The sequence below is a fragment of the Bos javanicus genome, chromosome 15, assembly GCF_032452875.1.
Source record: "Bos javanicus breed banteng chromosome 15, ARS-OSU_banteng_1.0, whole genome shotgun sequence".
Taxonomy (NCBI): Eukaryota; Metazoa; Chordata; class Mammalia; order Artiodactyla; family Bovidae; genus Bos; species Bos javanicus.
Window position 1 is genome coordinate 74,409,556 of NC_083882.1, and position 13,959 is coordinate 74,423,514.

The window sequence follows — 13,959 nt, forward strand, 5'->3', positions numbered from 1 at the left end:
CAAGACTCGGTATCTGTTTGTCCCATGGGTTCATCCGACTGTTGCTCCATCTTCCATAGCTTACAGTCTCTGGTCATGGCTGATCTCTCCACTGAGTCAGCCACATCCCTGGGGTTGTGCCTCTCCTGCTAGGTACCTGTATGCCAGACGGTGTGCTAAGGACATGATGATGAAGGCTGACCGGGGCAGATACTGAGCAAGTAACAAAATTAAGTGTCATCACAGAGAAGCACAGGTTGTCATGGGAATATCACAAGCAGATTAAAGACAGTTTAGAGAGGTTGGGCAGAGTGTCCAGTATTTTGAAGTGCTGGTCCCACAAACTGTAAAAGAAGTAACAAGGTTTTGCATATGTGGGGGGATGTAATGTAGAAAACCTTAGAAGATGGCATTTGGTGGAAGGTGTGCAAGTCTAGATTCTTAGAAAAAGGGATCTCAGTGACTCAGGATATGAGGATTATTTTACAATGAATGAGAGGCAGTGGTCAGCCTCACATTTTCATACCTCCTGGCTTCTTAATATCTGATTTTTTTTTTTTATTCTTCGACGCTTTACAAAGGTGTACAAGGTCTTATCCAGCATTTGGACTTCTTTTCAGACAGAAGGTTGGGCTGAATAGTTAGAGGTTCAGAACGTATAGTCTGAGGAACTTTGTTAGAACTGCAATTACTCAGGCTCCACCCCCAAACCCCTGAAAGAAAGTCCAGTGATGAGGACTATCATCGCATCCTTACAAACCCTCTAAGTGATTCTGGTGGACTTTAAAACTCGAACCACGTATCTTGCCCATGGTTTCTGGTGATGGATGTCCAAGGCAGCTGTCACTGTGAGCAGGTCGAAGGTGTTTACAGGAGGGATACAGAGTAGGAGGATGAAAGAACTGAGTTCTGAGCATCTGGCATGACCGACGTGGGGGGAAAATGGAAAAATAAAAGGAATGATGTTCTAGAACAAGCCTTGGCGAATTTTTTCTGTAACAGGCCAGATAGTAGCTATATTAGGCCTTATGAGCCATACGGTCTGTGTTACAACCATTCAGCTCTGCTGTCGTACAAAGGCAGATACAGATAACACATGAACAAGTGACCATGACTGTGCTCCAATAAAACTTTATTTACAAAGACAAATGGAAGGCTGGTTTGGTCCCTGGGCAGTAGTTTACTTTCCCCTAGTCTAGCAGAATGACTTAAGGTTTTGGTTTGTTGTTTTTATTTTTGGTTTTTGTGTTTAGCAGCAGAATCCCTTTTCTTCCTTAGAACTGTATAAAGCAGGAGTCACTCTGATTGAAGAATCCACAGCCTACCTCTTCAATTTCTCCTTTTTCTTGAAGTGGACCCTAAGGTTCTTCCTAAGAACACATATTAGTGACACTTAAGTCCAGTGCTCCAACGTCTGAGCTTGGGCCACTTCGGCATTGCCCTTGAGTGAGCAGATAGCCCTTCCTCAGCCAGTTTGGGCCTGTAAGAGGTGTGGCGGTAGAAGGAACTGGGGGCCAGCCTGAGATCATGCCTGGGCCTGAGGTTCAGGAAGTCTCCTTTGCTGCAGTGCGTGGTTTCTCTCTGCAGGTTCCAGGCAGCCTGCTGAGGCCAGTGGGAACACCCAGACTACAAGTGGCCCATCAGACATCCCCCACACGCCCTGTGTCCAGATGAGGGACCAGGCCCTCAGATACCGCAGCATCCACACCCAGCTGATGGAGATGGTGCTGACCTTGCAACAGACTGTGGAGGATCACATCGTGCGGCTGACGACCAGACCTCAGCAGCGGGACCTGGCGCTGGAGGAGCAGTGGCACGGTCAGGCCATCAGGGAGCAGGAGGCGCTCCTGGGTCGCTTATTGTTCCAGATCGTCAGCTTCCTGCCGGCTGGGGCCCCAGGCGACCAGAGCGTCCAACCGCCTTGCACGTCCACGGACTCCAGGGGTGATGTCGGTGGTGGGCAGCCGGTCCAAGCAAACAGGCAGACTGGCCAGATGTTCTACCAGGAGAGTGATTTTGAAAATACAGTTATCAGCTATGACCTGTCCAACCGTGGGATTGATATCTCTGCCTTATACCACTTGAGCTTCCGGGACTATGACACCTACCAAGGAAACAAATACCACAAGGACAAGAACACCTTGGTGAGGATGGGGGACAGGCTCGAGGGCCCCCATCACAGGGATTTACTGAGTCCTGTGCCAAGAACTGTGCGTCCTCATTGGTTCTTCCCAGCCCCGTGGAGTAGGTGCTCCTGTCCCCTGTAGGTGAGGGGGTGGGCACAGGAAAGTTGACAAGCTGGGTCTGGTTTCCCCTCCTGTCCTAGCTCTTATCTACGTGCAGTCACTGTGGTCACTGTGGTAAGTGAACCTACCCTTGGGGAACTCAAGTCTAGTAACAGATCTCAGCCATTGGGGAAACAGATGTGAATAACGTTCCCAAGAGCACCAAGGGGCTGCCTGCTTTGGGAACCGTCAGGGAAGATGGTTTAAAGGTTGAGTCCGTCAGTCAGGTGATGGGGGTAAGGGAAGGGTCCTCCAGGAAGGAGGAACAGCATGGGTGGAAGCTTCAAGGTGAGAAGAGCTTGGAGTGATTGGGAAAGGAGGCCTGTGTGGCTTGAGCAGAGACGGTGAGCGCTCTAACAGAGGTATGGATGGGATCGGGCCATTGTAAGATGTTGGGATGTTATCCCAATGGTGATGGGATCAAGAAAAGGCTTCCAGCAAGGGAGGGTCCCAACAGTTTTCCAGCCAGGGGGCAGGGGACCATAGTAGCCTCCCCTTTCCTTCTGTTCCCACCCAAGTGATGTGTGGCCAATGGCCATCTGCTTTTCTGGGGCCCAAATGAGTTGGGTATCCTGATCGGCCTCTGAGGGGCCGTGCCCCTTCCAGGAACTTGAAGGGGCCCTTCCATGGATGTGGAGATGGCAGAGGTGATAGTGGCAGGGACTGGTTAAGGAGCCAGGCTCTGGGGCCAGATGCTGCTCATCACCAAGGGCATGTGGCTAGTGTAGTTTGTTCAACCTTTCTGAGCTTTACTCTCTTTCAGCAGGAGAGCAGAGCATTTTCTCAGGAGTTGTGAGAATTAAGGCAATTGACATGCACCACTTAGTCTAATGTCTAGAATATAGGCGTTCAGTGAATGATGGCTGGTACATAATATAACTATTACTACTTATGTTGTGGGTTGGCCAAAAAGTTCATTCAGTTTTGAATAAAAATAAGACACTTTTCATTTTCACTGAGAACTTTATTGGAACAAGGTACTCACTAACTGAATGGACTTTCTGGCCAACCCAATATATGGCTCTAAAGAGGGAAGTTTGCAAGCTGTTAAGATTTGGGAGAATTTGTGGAATATTTTCTGATATTAAGGTTGTCAAACACGGATTTTATTGCCTCATGGAGCAGGGAGACCTCCATTTGGGTTCATCCAGATGAGTAATTGTGACCTGTTTAAAGGAGTCCATGGTGGGCAGGGCAAGAGGACTGACCTTCGATTCCATCTATCTCCAGGGCTACATCAACCTTGGTACCAGTGAGAACAAGCTCTGTACTGATCTTCTGGCTGAGAGGGTAAGCCACGTTCCAGCCTGTGCTGCGACCCACCTTCAGGCCCAGGTCCCCCAAGAATGGGTCTCAGCACGTGGTAGACACAGGAATAAGACTTAGAAGTTTGAGGAAGGGAGTAGGGAAATAGCTTCTAGAATAGCACCTCTAACCTGCTGACTGGCCTCGCTGTGTCGGGAAGTTTTCTCTGGATGGTGTGTGGTGGGTAAGCTGCCAAGGGAGCGTCTAGATCAAATGTAGGGTTGGGGAGGTTGTCAAGACACTTCCTGGGGGAGATCTAGTTGTATAATCTTTGACACGAAGACTGAAGCCTCCATTCATCAGGGAGCATGTAGCATATATGCCCATTTCCCTCTGGGAGGCCCTGTGTTGTAGGGGAAACGCCCATGGGCATCCTAGGAGTAGGATGAAGCCTCTTGGGCATCCCTGGTCTGGCCATGCTCACGCTCTATTTGTCCACAGTTGAGTCAGAGTGACATGACCTACGTTGATGAAGATCTACTGCAGTACACTGATTGGAGAGGGCAACCATTGTAAGTAGCCCCTGGACCTGGGGTCTTCTGGTCTACAGGCACCTGTCCGCATCCAGGGAAAGACTTCCAGGTTCTCTGCTGGGTGCCTCCCTATTGTGGGGGTAATGACTTCTAGAAAATGCCTACTGTAGACTATCGGAGCAGGCAAGCTGGTGTAGTACAAACAGCACCGCTCTGTCATTCAGGAGACCTGAGTTTTTGTCCGTACTCTTCACGTCTGTGTCTCCTGGGGGGTTGACAGCCTCGGTCCCCTGTTCACCCTGTAAGGACCCTGAGGTTGCATGCTCTGCTCTCGTGAAAAGACTGAAGTCTAGGCTGTGGGGAAAGCCCAGGGCCGATCCTGGAATGAACGGTCTGTCTGGGTCTGTCCACAGCCTGCGGAAAGAAGTGGCCCGGTTCCTGACCTTCTACTGTAAGACACCTAAGCCCCTTGACCCAGAAAATGTGAGTTTCTTCCCAGCCTTCCTGAAACCCTGGTGGAGGACCATATTCTTGGGGACCTCTGCATTTCCAGAAGAGCCTCTCAGAGTCGGGGCAGGGTGGAGGCCAGTGGGTCCTCGCTGAGGAGACTCCCCGTGGGGAGGGAGACGGGGGACCGATCTCTTTTATGAGGATTGGTTTTCAACTTCTGCCTTCTGTGTATCTTCTCCAGGTGGTCATTCTAAATGGCTGCTCCGCTGTCTTCTCTGCTCTGGCCATGGTTCTGTGTGATCCAGGTGGTAAGTCAGTGGGCTCTGCGCTCCCTCAGGGACACAGCCCCACGTGGGCAGGTGCGCATGGGCCCTGGGTCCTGAGGGAGAAGAGGGTCTTGACTGAAGACCTTTCCCCTGAAGTGCTGGGGTGCCTCCTGCACCGATTAGAGCATCTTCCTACTTTTTCTGCAGGAGTGAGGGATTTGAATTCCCATTTAATATGGGCATGTTACAGGCCTCCAGTCTGCCCCAGGAATGGTGACATCTGGAGCCAACTCTGTCTAGTATTAGTTGGACTTTTGGTCTCAACCCCAATACAAAGAGCCCTAGTCAACTGGCTTAGGCAATACAGATGTTCTATCTCTTCGACACACAGCAAGTTGTGTGTCTCTGGAGATTCCCAGGTGGCGCTAGTGGTAAAGAACCTGCCTGCCAATGCAGGAGACTTCAGAGACTCGGGTTCAATCCCTGGGTTGGGAAGATCCCCTGGAGTAGGGCATGGTAACCCACTCCAGTATTCTTCCTGGAGGGTCCCATGGACAGAGGAGTCTGGTGGGCTATAGTCCATAGGGTCACAAAGAGTTGGACATGACTGAAGCAACTTCAACAAACAAACAAAAACACCGAAATAAAACTAGGTTCTAGATCAAGTAAAGCTTGAGAGATCTGTTCTTGGTCTCCTTAACGATGCCTCTGAACAATGTGAAATAAGAATCTCAGATTTCTTGATGAGCCTACTGTATGGGGCATTTGTTACCAAGAGGACCAGTTTCACTGGAAGGAGTGGGTCCTTGATTAGCTCATCAAGGAGGCCAAATAGATGGAAAGAAAATAACACATGAAGTCACCAAGCCTGGGAGACCTGAGCCACGTAGAGAGATGAGAGCCCTCTCTGTGTGAGCCCTCTCTGCCTCCAGTGTTGGCCTGGAGCTGACAAGACTTGCTGATGATTCATGCTCTACCTGTTGCAAGCCTAGCTTGAGTCCCTGGATTCCAAGTAACTTGCAGCAGTATTCTCCCCTTTTCTCTTCTAGTGTACCCACAAAGAAGAAACTTAAGGGTTTTGTTTTCCTAAGTAACATTTTTAAGAGTGGATTGTATATAGAGCACTGGCTTATCATAGCTCAGATGGTAAGAAATCTGGCTGCAATGCAAGAGATCTGGGTTCAGTCCCTGGGTCAGGAAGATCCCCTGGAGAAGGAAATGGCAACCCACTCCAGTCTTCTTGTATGGAGAATTCCATGGACAGAGGAGCCTGGCTGGCTACAGTCCATGGGGTTGCAGAGTTGGACACGACTGATCGACTCACACTTAGACTTATATATACAGAGCCTGTGCTGCAAAGCACTCACCCCCACGTAGGAGGGATTACACAGGAACCTTCTCTGAGGGGTGTGTTGCTGCTGATCTAGGGGACTTCACTGGGAGACCCTGAACTAACAGCACTGTCTCTCTGCTTCCAGAGGCCTTTCTAGTCCCCACCCCCTCCTATGGGGGCTTCGCCTTTAGTACCCACCTGTATGCGAAAGTCAAGCTGGTTCCTGTCCACCTGGAGAGTCAGGTCAGTGTGGGCCTCCTTCCCCTGTTCAACCGACCCAGGCAAGGGAATGGTCTAGGCATTGCTGAGGTGGAGGTTGGTCTTGCTTTTCTCCCGTATAAGTTATGGGAGAAGGATGGAGAAATTGGGCCAAAAGGGCACGTGGGACTAGTCCCCAGGTATGAAGGGAAAGGATTGTTCAGGGTTTCTAGGAATGAGGAATCCAGGCCTGGAAGCTTCCAGATATGTGGTTCTCAGGCTGGATCTGTTTTCCAGGTCACTGAGGCAAACGGCTACCCCTTCCAGCTCACTGTGGATAAGCTGGAGCACGCCCTGCTCAGGGCTAAGATTGAGGTGAGGTGGGAACCGGGTCTTCAGAGTGGGCACTGCTGCTCTGGAAAGGGGCTGAATATGGAGACAGTGGGATAACTTGTTCACCAAGACAGTGTGGGTGCCTTCTTCAAAAGAGGCAGTGTCCCAGGGCACATCTCCCGAGGAGCCTTGAGCCTGGCTGTGGGCCCCCAGAGCTCCCTCCTGTTCCCCTCTGTGGGCTCCATGATAGCTGCTCCTCCAATTGCCCACTGAGGCCTTGATGAGGGGTCCGATCCTACTCGGTGCCCTGGCCTTGACCTTCAGCAGAACTTGATGTGGAGGTGAAGGATTTGTGTTCACTTGGTTATGCTTGGTTCTTTTCAGGGGAAAAAGGTCAGAGGTCTTGTGCTAATCAACCCTCAGAATCCTCTGGGAGATGTCTACTCCCAAGACTCCATGATGGAATATCTGGAATTTGCCAAGAAGTATGACTCCCACCCCCTTGAGATGAAGTCCGTAAGAAGGGTTCCCATCACTCACAGTCAAGGAGTCAGAACCGGAAATAATATACCCTGTGTTCTCACTGTGTAGTATACTTTGTGCAGTCATGGACAACTAACTGAAATGGACGTGAAGGAAAAGGCACCCACGTGCTCACTGCTTCAGTCTTTGCCACTTCCCTTCTCGCCTTTGCCTGTGTGCACATACCCACGTAACAGTCATGAACCCTGTTACTTCCCACCCCTCGTAGCATAAGCTCTTCCTGCATCCATTTCCCAAACTCCTTGGCTTGAGGTGCCGAGGAAGGTGAGTCCCTCTAGAATTTTCCTGTCCCTGTTTCTAAGAACATGTTAACATCAGTTATTAATATCTCTGAAGTCTGGAAATAGCCTTCTTAGGGTAGATGATCTTCCACGGTCTAGAAGAAATGTGTATTTGAACTTCATAACGAATCCAGACCACTTAACGGCGGCACATGGAGACCAGAGAAACAGTGCTGGGGGTGCTCTCCATGCTGGCTCTAGCACGGACTAGGGAGGGATTAGCTTTCTAGCTCAGAAACCAGTTTCTTCCTGTGAGATAGAGGTAACAGTACAGCTTCAGAGCACTGCTGGGAGACTAAAGGAGACGAGGCAGGTGTGCACTTAGCCCACTTCATATCCCTGTTTGAACCAGACCCTAGGTGGGAGCTCTTTTTTAAAAAATGTTTTTGATTGTTTTATTAATTGTACTGGGTCTTAGTCGTAGCACACAGGATCTAGTTTTCTGACCAGGGATTGAATCTGAGCCCCTTGCATTGGGAACATGGAGTCTTAGCCACTGAACTACTGGGAAGTCCTGGGAGTGCCGGACTACACCAGAGGAGATGTCTCTGGGACGCCCAGCCCCTACCACTAGTCTCTATTTGATGGTTGAAGCGTGGGGCCAGATATTCTCATGCATGTCTCTCAGGTCCTGTTCCTTTCTAGTACCCCAAAGTCAGGACAGAAGGTCCCCTCTGGTGAAGGAGAGACCCCCTTCTACCTTACCACACCTCTTGGAAACTTTGAATGGGCTTCTGGGGCCTTAGTAGTGTCTGATCTGTGTTCAGAAAAACCTAACAAATAAAGTGTGAGTTATGATTAGAGAGAGCCTAGATAATCGTTCTCTTTCACCCAACCTGCAGGTACAACCTCCACGTGATTGTAGATGAGATGTACATGCTGTCTGTGTTTGATGAAGCCATCACATTCCACAGTGTTCTGAGCATGAAGAGGTGAGTTGGTCTCGGCGGGAGTTGGGAACGAGAACCTTGAAGCCGCTGCTTTTGCAGGGTGAGTCCATGGGCAGTGCACTCCTTTGGCTATGAGCGAAGGACTGAGCCTAGAGCCTCCAGGAGTGTGAGAGTGAGCAAAGCATCATCTGTCCTCCAAAACGCCTTCTCTAAATGCCACTTTGTACACGAGATAGTTTAAGAAGAGGGTAGAATGAGCGTGGTCAAGTCAAGATGAAGCCCTACCGAAGGTCAGGGCTTCTTGATAAGTAGTGCACAGGGAAAGAAGAGAAATAGAGGAGAACTTTCTTAAGGGTTGGTATTTGGCCCTAGGACAGGATCCAGCAGGCAAAGCAAGAGAAGAGCATGCCTGGTGGAAGGAACAGTTTCACCAAAGGTGGGGCAGAAAGAAATAGGTGAACACATTTTAGAAATGTTTGGAAAGTCTAGAAATGGTGGCCCACTTGTATGAGGAGCCAACTGCCAAGAAGGTGGCTTTGGACTCGCTGTAGGAAGACCCCGAGCCAGGCTGAGAGTCCTTGAGTACCTTCAGGGGGCACTTGAGAGGTCTCCCATCTGGTTCTGCAAGGATATCTTTTGTTGACTTCCTGGCTTAACTGGGGTAACTGTGTCTTGAACTTTGGGTCCCTAGGCCCTTCTGTCTAGGAAGGCCCTCAAGGCCACTTTCATCTTCCCTTCATAGACTGCATGCCATCATCCTTCAAGTATTTCTCCATCATCTTGACTCTTTCCTTTCTAGTTTGCCTGATCCCAACAAGACCCACGTGATCTGGGGCGCCAGTAAGGTGAGCCCCAGCCGTCTGTCCTTGGGTGGGAAAGGAAGTGGAGCCAGGAGAAGAAGGCAGACCAACCAGGTATTCCCTTCCCTTCTTCTCTTCCTCTAGGATTTCTGCATCTCTGGCTTCCGCTTTGGCGCTCTGTATACCCACAACAGGGAGGTGGCCTCTGCCATGAGCTGCTTTGGCTACCTCCATAGCATCTCTGGCATCGCCCAGTACAAGCTGCGTCAGCTGCTTCAGGACAGAGGTACTGAGCCCCATCCCAGGCTGGACCTCATGGCCACCGGGAATTTCTGGGTCTGCATGGGCCTCTGACATGCCTTCAGTACACTGAGACCCTGTTCACTGTCTCGGGTTTAACAGTGGCAGGATGGGATGTTTATAGGAGGGCAGATGCAGCCGGGTATAGAAAGAAGACAGAGGTGCTGGTCTAAAACATTGACCATCTGAAAGCTTGTGCTCTGCCTGCAAAAGGGATAGTCAATTGTACTCTAGGACTTGAAGGTGAGAACTTCAGAGATTGGTCTTTACATGAAGGCCAATTTTTCCTCCCATTCAGGTGGCACAGTTGGTGAAGAATTCGCCTGCCAATGAAGGAGATGCAGGTTGGATTCTGTGTCTGGAAGGTCCCCTGGAGGAAGAAATAGCAACCCACTCCTGTATTCTTGCCTGGAAAATTCCATGGACAGAGGAGCATGGCGGGCTACAGTCCATGGGGTCGCAAAGAGTTGGATATGACTGAGCACTGAGCGCAAACCTGGCTTATTTCAGGCAAAGATTACCAAAGAACAGCCTGACTCTTCAAATGTGATTTAACTTCATCTTCCAGGGTGGCCAAAGGAGAGGCCGTTTGGGCAGGCTGGTGCTGCTATATCTATGGCACCTGAATTTACCTTCCCTCTTAGATCTTAAGTGAATGCTGGCTTCAGAGAGAATTTCCCACCTTTAATGCCATGGTTCAAACTTAGATAAGAGCTCCTTTTAAAAAATTCCCTGTCATTGAGCAGATGTCAGGCCCAGGGATTTAAATTGAGAGCAGGGATACATGAAACAAAGTTATCAGATAATCTGATTTAGAAAACAATCTGCTTTCAGCTTTGGGTGGAGAAACTGGTAGACAGGAGAAATCCAACTGGATGCCTCCCTGCAAGGTGCCAGGCCCTCTGATATTTGGTGGAAACCAGATTCCCAGCTTCTTGAACACTGGTTCTCAATCTTGAATGCACGTGGGAATTACCTCATGAAGTTGCTCAGTCGTGTCCGACTCTTTGCGACTCCATGGACTGTAGCCCACCAGGCTCCTCCATCCATGGGATTTTCTAGGCAAGAATACTAGAGTGGGTTGCCATTTCCTTCTCCAGGGGATCTTCCCAACCTGGGGATCGAACCCGGGTCTCCCGAATTGTGGGCAGATGCTTTACCGTCTGAGCCACCAGGGAGTCCCTCCTGGAGAGTTTAAATACCGATTTGTAGGGAATTAGGGAATTTAGTCATTCAGTCGTGTCTTGACTTTTTGCAACCCCATGGATTGTAGCCTGCTAGGCTCCTCTGTCCATGGAATTTTTCAGGCAAGGATACTGGAGTGAGTTGCCCTTTCTTTCTCCAGGGGATCTTCCCAATCCAGGGATCGAACCTGGGTCTCCCGCATTGCAGGCGGATGCTTTACCATCTGAGCTATTAGGGAAGCCCAATGTGTAGCTGAATCCACAAAGATTTTGAGTTAGCTGTCTGAGGATATAAGCTGGCCCATTAGGCCTTTTAAAAGCTCCCCAGGTGGTTCTAAAGTGCTGCCAGTGATGAGAATGGTTGTGCTAGGGTCATCCCCAAGCACATTGAGGTTCTTCACAGTCCATTTGTTAGGGTCTAAAGCAGAAGGTGAGGGAACTATGAGTAGCAGCTACTTGCCCGGTTGACAACAGCGGCATCAACCCCATTTAGAGGACACCTCAACTTCTTGCTTCAAGGGTGTAAATTCAAACATAACCTTACTACACAACTATTGAGAAGCCCAGCATCCCCACCTCGCACAATGGAAGTGGTGTCATGGGTGGTGGTGTTTAGTTGCTAATCGTGTCTGACTCTTTGTGACCCCATGGACTGTAGCCCTGGGATCCTCTGCCCATAGGATTCTCCAGGCAAGAATACTGGAGTGGGTAGCAATTCCCTTCTCCAGGGCATCTTCTCTACCCAGGAAACAAATCCACACCTCCTGCATTGGCAGGTGGGTTCTTTACCACTGAGCCACCAGGAAAGCCCACGTGTTAGGTATGATCAGTTCAAATACGAGTTGGATAGAATCAGCAGGCATGAAGCCCAGGGAGGAAGCATTTGGTCAGGAGCCCTCTGGCAGATCTCAGCCCTGAAGTATGTAACAGCTCTCTTCCTCCATCCACTCAGAATGGATTGACAATATATACCTGCCCAGTTATCACTTCCGGCTGCAGGAGGCTCACAGGTATGTCACTCGCAAGCTAAAGGCATCGAAGGTCCCTTTTCTCAATCGTGGCTCCGGCCTCTATGTCTGGATCAACTTGAAACAGGTGAGCTCTGGGAGTGAAGACGGATGTTAAAGGGCACATCTGCCAGCTGGGTCTTGAGCTCAGGTCTGTCCGTCTCTCCTCCCCAGTACCTGGACCCGTGCACGTTTGAGGAAGAGCTGCTCCTCCATCGACGCTTCCTGGACCACAAGCTGATCTTGTCCCCGGGCAAGACCTTCATGTGTAAGGAGCCTGGCTGGTTCCGCCTCGTCTTTGCAGCCAGGCCCCACTTGCTGAGAAACGGTGAGTGGAGCTGACCCGCCGGTCCTAGCATCCTTCACAGATGCCCCCGCCACTCCTCTGTAACCCAGGAGTGGAGTCGCCCCTTATCACCTTTTGCAGCCTACATAGCTCCAGTCCTTCTAGGCCCTCTGTTAGCACTTTCATACCTCTAAGTGAAAGTGAAAGTCGCTCAGTCATGTCCGACTCTCTGTGACCCCATGCGCTGTAGTCCATGGAATTCTCCAGGCCAGAATACTGGAGTGGGTAGCCTTTCCGTTCTCCAGGGGATCTTCCCAACCCAGGGATTGAACCCAGGTCTCCCACATTGCAAGCAGATTATTTACCAGCTGAGCCACAAGGGAAGCCCATATCTTTCAGCTCCTTTGCAAACGAGGAAATGTTAGGCACTTGAAGTATATTATACTTTTGGTATGTCAGGTCTGTGTCTGTCATTGACGAGGCACTGGGACTGTAAGCTATCCAGAAATGGAGCTCTGCCCATGCAGAACTTGCCAGCTACTAGGTGAGGTAGGTAGCGCGGGATCTAGAAGTCCCTGTGTGCTATACTGTGGAGTTGTGATTCTCCTCTGAAGGTTACAGAAACATGACAATCGTTTTATCTATTGCATCTCAACACATGCAGGTCACTGTTCTACCTGCGGGGCACATAGCAATGAATATTTATGTTACATATCTTTTGGGCTAATGTGGAAAATAGACCGAGGGAAGGGCCACTAGAGGCAGACAGAAAATAATGAGGCCAAGGCTATAAGCTGCTGCTGCTGCTAAGTTGCTTCAGTCGTGTCTGACTCTGTGCGACCCCATAGACGGCAGCCCACCAGGCTCCTCTGCCCCTGGGATTCTCCAGGCAAGAACACTGGAGTGGGTTGCCATTTCTTTCTCCAGTGCATGAAAGTGAAAAGTGAAAGGGAAGTCGCTCAGTCGTGTCCCACTCTCAGTGACCCCATGGACCGCAGCCTATCAGGCTACTCTGTCCATGGGATTTTCCAGGCGAGAGTACTGGAGTGGGGTGCCATTGCCTTCTCCAGGCTATAAGCTAGGTGACAGGATTTGATCTTGAGTCACAAAGGTAATCTAGCAGGCAGGGGCTGGGACAGTGAAGCCAAAAGAGCCATGGGGGATGTGGCAGGAAGACTTGGAAATCTATCCCCCAAAAGGGAAGGCTCAAGTTCAGCATCCCTGAACCAGAGGTTCTGCGGTGGTCTACCAGGACCTGCATGGATCTGGGGCCCATGTGCACTCCCGCTAAGTATTCCTGTCTTCGTTTGGACCCTCTAGCCATGCGTCGGTTCCAGCAGGTGCTCGTGGAGCAGGCGCAGGAGCGTACAGTGAAGCAACTGGAGGATGCAATGAAGGAGGAAGTGTCTACCCCCCAGCCAGAGGCTCCAGCCAGTCCCGCTCTCAGGAAGTCCTGATGTCAGCCTTGGATCTGGAAGGCTGGGCGCTCGCCTGGAGCCGTGACCAAACAGTGGGCTCCTCCAGGCATGAGTGCGTTTGACCCCACCATCAGCCCCATTATGCGTCTGTCATTTTGGAAGCTTTACATCTTCTTAGTCTCTATGAGCCATTGCGTGTGTGCAAAATATTTTTATGGGAATTCTGGTGGGGAAGCCTAGAGGAGGAATAAAAGGAGCTCTCTGGGTCCCTGTTTAGGTGGGTTAACTTTTATATTCTGTATCTAATAAATTCCATATTCTTTAAATTGCAGGCCTGTTTTATTTCACATTCTTCATATGACCTTTTGGGAGCTAGAGGATTTTTAAACTTAATTTTTAATTAAATTTAAATTAAATATTAAAGCAGGTAAAGCAGGTTATATGTGAAGAATACTTTCTAGGGCAGGCCAGAAAGGAAGGGAAATCATGATCCCCAATTGGCAGAGCATTTTCTAGGTATTGGATGTAGTGTCCCATAGGATCCTTACACGATCACACTCACCTTACACACGTGTGGCTACGTGGTAGAGTGAGAGTATAGTTTCAAATGTTTCTGCTTCCAAATATG

The 13,959-nt window shown here is 49.9% G+C and overlaps 1 protein-coding gene across 1 annotated transcript; it reads left to right on the forward strand.

The window, feature by feature from the left end:
- The first annotated feature begins 618 nt into the window (after window positions 1–618).
- Window positions 619–13,657, forward strand: ACCSL (1-aminocyclopropane-1-carboxylate synthase homolog (inactive) like). The gene is made up of 14 exons (XM_061381197.1): window positions 619–2,123; window positions 3,495–3,554; window positions 4,011–4,081; window positions 4,456–4,525; window positions 4,734–4,800; window positions 6,237–6,334; window positions 6,587–6,664; window positions 7,007–7,107; window positions 8,289–8,378; window positions 9,136–9,181; window positions 9,281–9,422; window positions 11,573–11,715; window positions 11,802–11,955; window positions 13,234–13,657. The coding sequence occupies exons 1-14, from the start codon at window positions 1,650–1,652 to the stop codon at window positions 13,368–13,370; spliced, it is 1,731 nt and encodes a 576-aa protein (XP_061237181.1). The 5' UTR covers window positions 619–1,649; the 3' UTR covers window positions 13,371–13,657.
- The last annotated feature ends 302 nt before the right edge of the window (window positions 13,658–13,959 follow it).

Coding starts and splice junctions, on each gene's coding strand:
- ACCSL (XM_061381197.1), top strand. CDS start 1,650: ATGAGGGACCAGGCCCTCAGATACCGCAGCATCCACACCCAGCTGATG. Junction 6,665..7,006: donor TGCTCAGGGCTAAGATTGAG/GTGAGGTGGGAA, acceptor GGTTCTTTTCAG/GGGAAAAAGGTCAGAGGTCT. Junction 9,423..11,572: donor TCAGCTGCTTCAGGACAGAG/GTACTGAGCCCC, acceptor CCATCCACTCAG/AATGGATTGACAATATATAC.